The 12,862-nt window shown below is 45.5% G+C and overlaps 2 protein-coding genes across 2 annotated transcripts in view; one reads left to right on the top strand and one right to left on the bottom strand.

Moving 5' to 3' along the window:
* Positions 1-12,862, bottom strand: part of T265_02407 (hypothetical protein) — a gene marked incomplete at both ends in the record, with an annotated part of 28,035 nt that overhangs the window by 8,656 nt on the left and 6,517 nt on the right. The window contains 4 exons of the mRNA XM_009166640.1: positions 1,875-2,195; positions 4,529-4,822; positions 7,458-7,883; positions 9,994-10,430. Coding sequence (XP_009164904.1) covers positions 1,875-2,195; positions 4,529-4,822; positions 7,458-7,883; positions 9,994-10,430 — 1,478 coding nt within the window. The remainder of the gene's footprint in view (positions 1-1,874; positions 2,196-4,528; positions 4,823-7,457; positions 7,884-9,993; positions 10,431-12,862) is intronic.
* Positions 7,202-12,862, top strand: part of T265_02406 (hypothetical protein) — a gene marked incomplete at both ends in the record, with an annotated part of 10,878 nt that continues 5,217 nt past the window's right edge. Inside the window, one exon of the mRNA XM_009166639.1 lies at positions 7,202-7,297. Coding sequence (XP_009164903.1) covers positions 7,202-7,297 — 96 coding nt within the window. The remainder of the gene's footprint in view (positions 7,298-12,862) is intronic.

Below are 12,862 nucleotides of genomic sequence, written 5' to 3'. Positions count from 1 at the left end.
AAAGCCTAGACAGGGAAAGTCGAGGGGTCGGGTTCGAACCATGAACCTTCCGGTCAGCAAATTCGCGCTCTAACCACTGAGCTATCTCGCCCCCTGAGTATGGGTGATCGCTTCCAGAACATCATATAGTCCAGGTTTTCTAAACGAACAACCAGGAGAGCTTCGTGTAGGGCAGTACCTCCGAGAACGTCAAGTGGATCAGACAGCTTTTTATCACTCATGGTTGGTTGGATGAGTGTTTGTGGATTTACTCAGATTGGCTGCAAACTCGGTCATCTATAAGTAGCTAAGGAGATTGTCTGAATGTAACACACTACTCATAAGCTCACTGAAAACTTTTCGACAGCGGTTTTCCACAACTCACAGTAACCACAGAATGAAGCAGTTGAAATCGGATCATCAGGTACGACAATACACGGAGAATGTGGTCAACCCTAGGTCAACTGAAAGGCTTTTTTCTAGTTGAATTTTAGCCGGATGGATGTGGTCGGATCGACTTCGTCACTGTACCAGTTTCGGCCTAAAGTAATCATAAACAAAGCTCAGATCACATTTGCAGTGGGATAAAAAAATAGCCGGACAAAACCCACGTCCTGGAATCAGACAACTGATATTGCATGCAAACTATAAAAAACCTGGGTATGGGGCAATGCCTTTTCCACCTCATATCAGTTCGGAAATCTCGCCACTCCATGCCTTTTTCCAACGCACCTCAGAGTGACACTGACAGGAATACCGCTTCATTAAATACGAAGCACTTACACCTTGACTGGAGGCCTAATTATGTTAATGAATGGGCAAATTATCACAACATATAAGTTACTAAGACTTTGATAAGACATATTGGAACATCAGTAGCTCGGGCGCATTTACAGGTTTTTGAGCAGGCGGCAGTTGACTTTCAAGTGCTTGCGAGCCAACTACCAAACTCAGTGAACAGATCAACAAACATCCGGTCAACAACCTTCAAGACGGGCACGAAGATCCACACATTGAATACTTAATGCTGCCATTCGTTGTCGTGGCTGGATAGCAACGTCAGATAATTTAGCAGCACGTGGTGCTTCACGCCATTCGCATAATCAAGAGCCGGCCCTGCTCCATCTTTCGAAGATGTTGGATTGGATCACCTGCAGTCAAGATACGGCATTAACACAATGAGCGTACAAAACTGAGATGGTATGTTCCCTCAAACGGCAGTGCAAAGGACTCGGCCAGATGGCTTAAAAAAGCTGTGGAGGCTAAGGGTCAGAAAACATTATCGTAATTTTTCTTGACGTGACGGGACCGTGAGGTGATCCCATGATGGCTGTTGCCATTACTTACTTTTTGGAGTGTTTTTAAACTAGCCGCTCAAAATAGTATTGTGAATTTTCTGCACTGAATTCTAGTGACATTTTTCACATGCAGGCCAAAATCAATCGAAATTCTAACCAGGAGTGGAGCAATTGTGAAAAACATGGGCGATACTATTGTCCTGTCGCTGCGTGCGGCGTGCATTGGTTTCAAAGGGTTCACAGAACTTCAAACTGTGCAAGCTACTGTCACACACGTGAGTAGTCAGAGGTTAAACTTGAAATAAATATGAACGGAGTTATTTTAGCCAAAACCAGATGCTCTGACGTGTCTTGACTGGCAGCATCCGAAACAGACGATTTCTACCAGAAGTTTTCGTCTTTTTATGAACGACCCTCCTATGACCCAGTAAAAGCGTCAAGATGATTCGTGGAAAGGTTGGAGACCTCACTTTGATCTGTTCGCTTGATGTCACCTACAAATACTTGAAAATATTGAAAATCGCACATACTAATCTCAGAGGTATCAAAGATGGAGGGAGTAAAAATACAGAGAAAAAGGATTATCTGTTAACTTACCCGGATGGGACCATTATCGGTCAACCGAGTAAGCAATAACAGTCCTCGAAGGCGCAGCTCAGCTTCGCTTGCCATAGTCAATGGATCTGTACCCCCAGGTGACTTATCTGTCACCGATTCTCCAGGTGACCGATTCAAACGGCATCCTTGCTCCAGCAGCTGGAGAACAATGTCCAAGCAGGTGTCCGTGGTGGACCCGCTTGGCTTCATCAGTAGCGCCGGGCCAGATGTTTGCAAACACCGAGAGAAGATCGCAAGACCGACGGATCGTGGATGCCAGCTGCCCGATTCTGTTTGGCTTGCTTTGAGACGTTGGAACAGCTTGGACGAGGAAAGACGCAGCACAGTGTTATCAGCGATTACTTAAGCATGATTGGTTTTTGAGTCCAGATTTTCGACCAATCAGAGCTGGACTTGATCCTGGACCGGCAAGCGGTCCGATCTTTTGGCCAATCGCATGCCGGATAGGCAGCGATTAAAATGCCAGCGGTAAAGCAATACCGGTGCTGAATTCCACCTAATAGATGGGTTAACTGTAGCAATCCCAGAAGCACCCACCCTAACTCCTTCGTTACCAATAAACACAGATTTATGTGAAAGAGTATTTAGAAGTATTACCGCAGGGGAAGAATTTCAGCGAAAGCTGAAACAGGAACCCCTGAAATCGTTAATACAAGGTGAATCGATATAAGGAAGGGGAGCAAAACGAAGGCTATAGATTCACATAACAAGTAAAGTGAACATTCATACAAGTTGAACACAGCCGGCGTGTGTTTTTCGTGAGATTAGCAATTTCGTCCCTTGTGCACCAGTGAAGTGCGTCCAAGTGACCTGCTAACCTCCGCTCGCTAGTCCCTACTCACTGACTTCTCGAAGCAGCAGTGCATCCCCTGAAGTGGAAGGAGAAAGTTGAACCCAGAGTCCAAACCAACAGCGATTACTCGTAGCCAACAGTTGCGATTGTGGTATTCAGGTGTCTTCTGAAGGTTCCCCACTATATAAGCAGGTGTAACCCAAACAAACGATGAGAAGCTTTGGTACGACTTGTGCCAAATCCCCAGGAAACCTAGATGTTGATGACTCTTACGGTGAAATTGACTGGTTGGATGCTAAGTCTTTCGATCGCTGAAAGTTTCAGTAACCTTAGCGAATATACACTCATCTGCAAACTAATTTGGTTCTTTCGAGAGACTCACCTGGAACCCAGCTGAATCTCTCGTTTATGATGTTCTCAGGCAACTGAATGTGCTGCACCAGGCCGCCTCATGTTTCAGTCGCTACGATATTTGAAATATCGCGATACATGTATATGCGTAATTTCAGCAACCTTATGAGTAGTACATTACACATATTCAGTAACCTTGTTCGCGTGTCTATTCGTTCGGTAAACCATTAAGGTTGCTTGGGTATCCAGTTGAAGATGTCTTAATACTTCTGTTGGAACCGGATTCGTAAAACTAGGGAGGCCATTTCCAGTCATTTGGAAGGCACACGGAACCTATCAAGTGACTATTGCTTCAAAGAGATTTGGTAAAAAGTCGATGGGCAATGTTTCGCTGTTTACACAGAAGAATGGTCTGGCCAAATAAATAAGTTACCAGGCTGAAGAGAAGCCAATCAGTAAGATTTCACGGAATTAGCTTGCCTAATCAGTGCTGAATGTTAGTCAGAAGCTATTTAGACGAGTCACACTAGTCATGAGGTCATTGAAAACTCCCCGACAACCCACAATCGGTTTCGTCTGTATTGAGGCTGATCAGATAGCAATATTCCCCGAGTTTCCCTTCAGTCAACCTGTTCTACTTGAAAACAAATTTTTACATGACTCGCGAATACACTCTTTTGCAAACCAATTTGGCTCTGAGGGGAAATTCAACTGCATTCTGGCTGGATCTCCCGCTCACGATATTCTTCATATGAATATGTTGCACAAAGGATGACATTCAAGATATCACAGTACCGTGTCTAGAAACTTTCTTTGCAGCTGGCAGGTTTCTAACAGTAATTTTATTTGATAATCAAATACAAACTGACAGTTTAGGAACAATTACAGCACTAATCAAGCGTCAGAGACTGGTTTGGTGTCACGATTATCAAACTTCGAACGACCGCCGGAAGCTGTTGCACAAACAAGTAACCAGTCTCAAGTTGGACGGCAGCCGAACTATGACCGGTGCAAAAAGCAGATGTTGCGTTATCTAACTAATTTCGTTTCTGGGACAGATCTACCAGCCACATCTACACGGGTAACACCGCCTGTTCTCCTCTACCGCTTCCCCTCGACGTTGTGAGATAGTGTAACTTCCAACGGCAGTGAGACCAAGTACTGTGACTATCTAGGATATTCGTTGAACGAAGATCACTTTGGAATAAGGAGGAACGGAAAATTTTCCGCTGAGTTCTGGAAGGCTGTTTGGCGATTAGAGAGAACTCAGAGAATAAATGTTCAGTTTCGCTAAACTCGCATTCTCATGCATGGAGATATCGAGTATTGGGGATGTGCCAGCTGAGAGAGACCAGCGTAGATAGTAGTACGGTGAAGAATTTTACACAATGAATAATCAATCCCACGATGACATCGCGCAAAATCACCTGGAGGATATGTTGAGTACCAAAGCAAAAAATGCGAAAAGTCGAAGGTCCGACTTGCCTACCGGCAACATGTGTTTCACATAGAATCGATCTAGGTCGTCGGGAATGGTAGGTTCCAGAAGACTCGTTTGATAGAACGGCTGACCAGATTCAGGCCCTGGAGTTGGTCGTGGCTGCAAGCACTCGTAGCCGGGATCTTTCGAATACACTCCGATGTCTCGTTCACACGATGCCAGTCGACGCATGACCTCGTCTGTTAGTTGTAGTAGGGCTGAACCAAAATCGGTGGCGCATGACTCGTTGTCTGCCCAAACGGCACCGACGGCCAGAAGGATTTCGAATAACCATGATCTCAGCTGATAGAAACAAAGAAGGTGTGAAGACACATTTCAAACATTGTCCGGAATTTTCGGTAGTAGCTCGAATTCAAATTCAAACTATACACATCAAGCAGCTCGAGTCAAAGAGATCATTAAATATGGCTGCCTCGCCGTCGGACTGCGATCTTTGCCAAAATCCTGCAAAGTTCGCGGAGTCATCAAGATGTACTATGCATGGTACGTTTATTCCGACAAAACGCTTTCAAGGGACTCGGATTTTGAAGTAGTTGAAGTATCATTCACACATCTGTTGACGAGATAATAAGTGCAAAGCACTTCACGAAGTGTGTGAACAGTCAATTAGGAGGCAACTAGGCCATACAAACGAGGGTCTACAATGTTAACCAGCATACTGCCAAGTCCGTACTGGTGGAGGCAAACACGCTAAACCTGCAGAAGGAGGACGAGAAATTGAGTAGGAAAAAATCGTTCAGCTGTACTTCCTTTTCGGTGCCTAGCTGCCATGCCACCCGGAGTAAGCACCAGGGCTGGGATACTGCCAGGTTGCCCAAGTCTAGACAGGGGATGTCGAAAGGCAGATATCGGGTTCGAACCACGGACCTTCCGGTCAGTAAATTCGCGCTCTAACCACTGAGGTAAATACATATAATAAAGACGAAACATCCTTAGGCAAGACTCGAACCTGTAGTCTCTAGCTTACCGGATGAATTTAATATATGCCGGCTGATTCACCTCTATGGCTCTGTCGGTTGCGCATAGCGCGGCCAATCTTCCTCTGTTGCTCAAATAACAGAGCACTGATTCGACAAGTGAGGGCACACGGATTCGAATCACACTTTTTCGTTAGCGGTGTGTGCCTCCAGATTACCACCCTGAATCGTACAGTTCATCGTTTCTCATAGGCCAATTCGAAGTGCCTTAGTTGACCGGGCAAAACGAACGTCTGCCTCATCAAGGAACTCACACAAGAGACTCAATAATGGTGATGACAAATATCAACTATCAACCTAATCGACAGAAGTGTGACCAATCAATGTGAAACGCAGTCTGTAGAGCACTCGTCCAACAAGAAAGAGCTGGCAAAATCCCATTAGAAAAAGCATTCAAGCGAAAATATTCAGAAAATGTTCGCAGAATAATGGTGGATTTTTTCGTTTTGTGAAGGATAGAATATACCGATAGCGTGGCGACTCAGCTTCCGAAATTCGGAAGATGTTACATGAATTTACACTAACTTATTCACTGCATATTACAACCTTATTATCCTATCAAAGCTCTTTCAATTGTCCGATATCGCTCATTCGTTCACTTCGGGAGAAAGTATGGCCCCCAGTTCGAGTGTGAGTATACCTGCCGTTGCGGCAGACACCCCCCAAAAAGCATTCAAAGAAACGACTGTTTTCAAGTTAGGGAAAACGAAGAACTATACAAGACCCATCAAACTGGACGGAATCTTCTGCCATCTGGAGTCTCCTTGGTAGATAGCAGAAAGAAAGAGTGCGAAAACTCTCTCATTGGAGTTAGCAAGAGACTCAACTGAGTCTCTCGTTTACGACACTCCTAAAACGAATGTGCTGTCACCTGCTGCAGTTGGTACGACATTCAATATATCAAACCATATTCTCTTAACCTAACATGAGAGGTTAAATTGAGCCTCTTGTTAATGCCAATGTAATTTGCAAGGCTGTGTACTTCGCCACTTGCGTATAATGTGCTGCTCAATTATAACACAATGCTGATAAAGGCTCGGGAACTGTGCCTACGTGATAAGCTTCATGAAGGCCTAAACCGGCAGTGGATTGCCGCACAGATGGTATTAAGCCGAGGAAGTCCAAGGTTCTTAGCGCAAACGATCAAGAATAGAGTGCCCACATTTGAAAACAACACTGAAATAAACACACCTGAACATTCTGTTGCAGTAAGGTGCCATCAGCGGGATTGATCCAGAGTATTTTGGACAAATGAACTTTGACTTGGTAGTCCGGTTGGGAACTGACAACATGCGCGTTAATGGGATCGGTTATGTGCCATGTCATGCAGGGTCTCCAGTCATGTGCAAGAATGATCAAATGCAACCAAGTCAGGAGGGTGTGGAGATTCAACAGTATTTCGTTTAACTGTAGCCGACTTCATCTCACGTTGCCATGTTACAGTTTCTCGTCCGTAAAAATTTCGCCAACCGGGTTTTGGGACGGACAACAATACACCTGCATTGGTAGACGGCGGTTGAGCACCAACCGCCAAAGCCTCATAAATTATGTTTGAATCGTCACCAGGTATCCACTTATGCATCATTTCGTTGCGTACCCGCTGCAGCCAGCTGATTTTCTATGGTACGGAGACACGGAAAATCAAACGTCTAGAGATATTTAGGGTTCACCGACCAGAAAAGCCATGTCTCGTGATCACAAGCAAGATCACCGTTGCCTTGTACACACCTCCACTTTGCTTCTGATGCCAAAACTTTCCAGTGCTAACCGCGCCTTTAATGTGAGTGCTTTTTAGCTAGAAAGCAACCCTCTGATTCTCACGTGCGAATGCAAACCAGTCGGATGTGTTTGAAGCTATGGTGACCTCGGATGAAACTGAGGTGAAACAAATAAAAGAAACTCCGGGATACACACACACACACACACACACATTTACCCACCTGCTTGTCCTTCACAAGGATTGTATCGGATGCCGAGGAATCCACATCCTCCGCAATCCTATCCTGTGTCTCCTTCTCCGTCGACTCCGAATCAGTATTTGGACCGAAGCGCAGGCGAAAAATGGCCTCCTCCAGACGACGTACAACTATGGAAGCAAACTCTAGCAGAGCTGCCTTTGCCCCAAATGAAATGACGGATAGTAGATCACTGTTAATCAAATAGACAACAATATTGTGTATCAGAATAGATGAGCTGGTGTCACTTCCATCGGCCATCGTCCGATCGGAGTCCATGAGCGAGGTGAGCTGATCGTGGGGTGCTCCACTCACGAGACCGGCTAGGAGGAACAAGTGACCAGCCAAGGAAGTGGGAGCGTTAGATTCTGTACATCGATCCAGACAGGGTTTGAGTAATTGCCACCAGAGCTGAATAGAAGCAGAGATGGGCATATCATGAAACAATACGACAGTGCTCAGGAAAGATGGCAGCCGATCTAAATGGTTTAAAGAACAAAAAAGTGAAGTTTGCATGAACTAAGTAAATCCATTGCTTCGAAGCCAATAATTGTGGTCGGTCCTGGTGATCTCCTATCATAAAACCAATGTTCAATGTTCACTCTTATTGGATTGGTAGTTTTTTCTTAAAATCAGGGCTGTGTCCTCGGGAGAATAGAGGAGCAATGTATCTAATCTACACTTGAGACGTAGTACATACCACAGACACTTTTGGGGGCAACCAGATAAAGCGAGACAATGGCGAACAAAACTCCTTGTTCCGAATTATCGTATTGGGGAAAGACCGAAATCCGTGGCACCCAGACTTCGAAATTCGTCATGCAGTAGGGCACACGGGACATTCCACGTGTCCCATGGAACGGTGCGCACGCACAACCTCACTCCTTACATAGCAGATCTCAATGATGGTATGCCTCAAATCCACTCGTCCCAGCTACAAGCCACCAAACGCTAAATGCGTACAGAAGCAACGTTGGCATTATTCACGCTATTTTTGATGAAGCACGGAGCGCCAAAACCATTCGATGCGAACTTCACCCTGAGGGGTGCATGTTAGCACAAGTCGTTCATGGAAAAAAGAAAAGCTGTCTGATAGGGACTGTTTGAATGTAGGGACACACTCAGTTGCACTGTATCCAGTTGGCGCATCGAATCGTGAGCAAGGTAGAAGCATTGTGGTGAAATTAATATCTGTTATTTTATACAAAACCCCGAAGAGGTGTATGGCATTCATCCAGAGATAGATATAACGCCACGATGGGCTCCCGAGAAGGACCCCCAAGAAATATAGGAAGCGAAACTATTTCTAGCTGCAAACCTAATACATATTGCGTAGGGTTATAGCTGCGGTAGTTTCTCTCGCCGATGAACTGAGAAAAACGGGTAGAGAGCTACGTATTGGAGGCATTCGCTGACATAAGTGACGTGTGGATTCAGGCAACAGCTTCGACGCGTGTGTGCCATTTCACAGACAACTGGGTCACGTCTGTCAAAGTTCACAACTATTCACCACCATCATCATCGTCAACGGACGATCATCAACTGTCATTATTAATCACCGATTATCAACAGCAGCATCCCCAGCCCCACCCATCGCTACGCACCAATACGCTCCCCAGTGACGCACTGATGATGTCACTATTAGAATAATGGCACAGTTGTCATCCCACAGTATGTGTGTATCTGCTTAGAAATGGGGTACATTGTTGATGTGCCCCATTCTGCAGACACTTTCACTGCACATAGCATTAACAAGTTTTGACGCATGGGTAACCAAAGATCCGCCAACTTTGAAAGTTTGCATACATATCGGCCGGTTCTGGTACTTCCTCACGTTTTGGCGGGGATAGTTCGCACTTCTGACAAGCAATCAAGGTTTATATCCCAACTACCTGCATTAACCATTTGTAAGGGCTATGTTGCGGGGTGCAGTTAAACTGTTCTTCGAAATGTTTGTTTGTTTGGTGCAACACATACAGTTGAAGAAGGACATCATAAACCAAAGATTCAGATGTCACGCATAAAAACCAGAATGGTAGGAAAATAAGTGTATTTGAGGGAGAGCTCTCTTTTAGAGCATTGTCCCTAGCCACTGACTGAGATCTGACCTGCAATGAAGCTAGAAGTAGGGAAGACGACAGTCTCGGAGGAAGGGCATCGCAATGTTCGCTCGAAAAGACACCCTTGGAACCTCTGGCTCTCCTAACCAATGAATTACAAAAAAACAACACGTATAATATTGACCAGGCCTTGTTACACGGCTGTCGTGCTTGACGGTTAGTGCCACATTGGCAGACTCCTACTAACTGAAACCCAATTCGCTTGGTCAGCAAGTGAGTTGGTGATACAACTGCAGTGTGCATTGAAGGTAGCCACGCTGGAACATAGAACGAGGCAACGCACGATATACCTAGGTGTCAGAAGATGAAATAACCAAATCGTAACCCGCGTTGACAGTAAAACTAGGGAGATTTTCTAGACAATGGAAAATAACCCTTTGCACTGGATCCAGATCACATACCTTTGCTTCGACCAACGATCCGATCAGTTGAGCAGCTAACAGCAATTGTTGAATCACTTTCAACGCCTCTGTGGTTTCGGACGGTTTTGGGTTTAACAAACTAGGGATGCGTGGTACCAGTGTTTCGGGCCCAGTATGGTTAACCGATAGCTTGTACGTAGGAAGTGGTTGGCCCTTGAACGCGAGTGGAGGAACAAGCTTCAGTAATGCCACACCACTGGTAGACGGACCTATTCGACCGACTGCATCAGTGAGTCCCGTGCCAATTCCGGTCAGCAAATGTTGAGTGTGCTGAGTGGTACATTCTTCCAAATGAAGTATGAGGATGGGGATAAGACCAGCTGCTTTAGAACGTGTGGCAGTTTGCCAGTCACCCAAGTCTCGACAAAGAGCCGGCAGGAGACGTGAAGCTGACCGGTAGACTAACTCCCGGCATCCTGTTAAGGAGAATGTAGAAAACATCAACAGACACATCACGGAAGAGGTTGAAAAAACGAGCATTAAAAAGGTGCCTCAGCATCAGCTTCATTCTTTCCACGTGCCAGAATCCCACTTTTCATCAGCAGCTCGAGGATTGAACGAAGCATTCACATGACGGAGTAATCCATGAATTACTTGTGAATTATCATTCGAGATTACCACATTCTGTAAACGAGAAAGTTACGTCCTATCTGAAACTGTCAAAACACAACAGAAAGGAACCAGCAAACGGACCAGATATATTCTATTGGTGACGGGGGTGGCTAGCTAATCCTTATATACTAACTCGGGGAACGGAGCCGATTAAGTAAACCCAATAAGGGCCTTTTGTTACCGGTTATAGGTTCAGTAACAGCCTGACACAACAGATTTCTGCCCATGGCGACTTGTAGAAATCACTCCGAGGCTCTTTGGCTTCGAGTATGGCGGCCAGCTGAATGAATAATTCGAGTATGTCATTATTCATTGGCGTAAAAGGTTACAAAATGGTCTGACTGTTTGATTTCTGGAACGCGTACATTCGGAGACATTTGCTTACGAGGCCATTGTTTGGCTCGTTGGAAGATGCCTAAACAGAGTGAAAAGCGGGTGAATACCGCAGTCGTCCATTTGTGATTGGCTACTGTGTGGCAGACAAGCAAGCCTTATAGAGATCACACATAGGAGGTATCCGTGCCTGGTAATTTTCAAGAAGATCTGCGTAAATGGCCACCTGGCCTAGTTTCGAACGTTTGGTTGGAAACCAAATGACACCCGAGTTGGTGGCACATGACTAGACAACTGCATACACCTAGGGTCCGGGAATTTTCCACATCCAACTTGTGAAGCGCGCGTCTAAACAACTGCAGTCGACGCTGCACCGTCGGTTTTGATACCACATCACAATGTTTTTGAACGGCTTCATTAAGAACATATCTTTTAGGGGCAGTGCTTAGGTAACAATGGACAAATATCCATAATTTCCAAAAACCCTCATACTGTGGTAGTCAGGTCTTATACCTCCGATGCCATCTCATTACATTTGCGAAGCAAAGAAGGGGTAGAAGTTTGATAGATCCAGGCTTCAATTTCGAGGCCGGGCTCCAACCTATGCCAAAAGACAACTTTGAGTCGAGGAGATACCACTGTAGCGCCCTTGGCTACATTCCTAGTTCGCGTCCGCTTGACCGTTTAATAGAATGTGGAAATCGTGATATGCGGACAGGGGCGTTATTTCGACACCGGAGTTCATTAAGGCGAACGGTAGTTTGTTGAACAAGTAAAAAAGCCTTCGTTTTCGAATCAATTTGGTTTGGTTGAGAAATTTTGAAAAAATGTTTTTTTACCAATTTAGGAATCTCCAGCTTGCAAAATAGGGTTGTCGGTCTTGAACCACAAATGACTATCTTCAAATGTTTGTCGAGCTGAGCACTTGATCAGATATGGTTGGGAGGGCGTCAGGTAAACAGTTGCTGAGTTTGTGCTCGCGATGAACAGGTCGTGTAGAACTAACGAATATTCGAATGGACCACTACTGTCTACCGGACGCAGTAACATAAACTTCCACAGAAATGGCTTCTGTGCTCGCAGATCATTCCCGAAAAGTCTCATCATCATCATCGACAGCATGACATCGGTGTTCAACACCGATGCTTCACTGCCGTACAGCCATGACTTATTTGAAAGCCTTATTGTAAGGAAAAGAATAAAGGTGGACGGGGGAGGGACTTAGTGCTAGCTTAACACAATCATTCCGAGGTGCCTACACCTCCAGACATTCACTTAGGCAATCTGGATAGAGACTGACAACAAGAACGCCACTGACATCGGTTGGCAGCCATATCTTGTAGTGTCTCCAACCAGGCACAGTGAGGATCACGCAGTTCCCATCCTGGAAGGCGAGTAGCACCGACAGCACCCAAGCGTTTCGTGATCTCCTTCATACTCCTCTGCCAAGTCAGGAGTTGACCATCTCTCTGTTTACGCCACTCTTAATTGGGCATGGAAAACAACACTCTCTTCGGCAAACGATGGTTCGGCATACGTAACACATGTCCCAACCAACGCAGCTTCTGGTGCTGGACACATTCTTCAATGGAAGTACCAGTTACACAACCGAAAAAGCCTCATTACGGATTCGCCGACACCAATTCACACGAGCTATGGTTCTGAGACAACGACTGTCGAACACGTGAAGACGTCTCAGCTCCGCTGCTCGAATAGGCCAAGTCTCAAAGCCATACAACAAAACAGCCCGTACTGTAGCTTGATACACAAGTCCCTTCAGATTCAGGGATAAACCATTCTGACGCCATAGGTGTCTCAAGTTAGCAAACGCGGCCCGAGCCTTGCAGATTCGTGCATTCACCTCATCTGTCACACTACAATCAGAACTAATACAACTTCCAAG

Source organism: Opisthorchis viverrini, assembly GCF_000715545.1.
Source record: "Opisthorchis viverrini unplaced genomic scaffold opera_v5_29, whole genome shotgun sequence".
In the NCBI taxonomy this organism is placed as follows: Eukaryota; Metazoa; Platyhelminthes; class Trematoda; order Opisthorchiida; family Opisthorchiidae; genus Opisthorchis; species Opisthorchis viverrini.
Note: the sequence above shows the minus strand (reverse complement) of the source record. Positions and strands in the feature narration are given on the sequence as shown.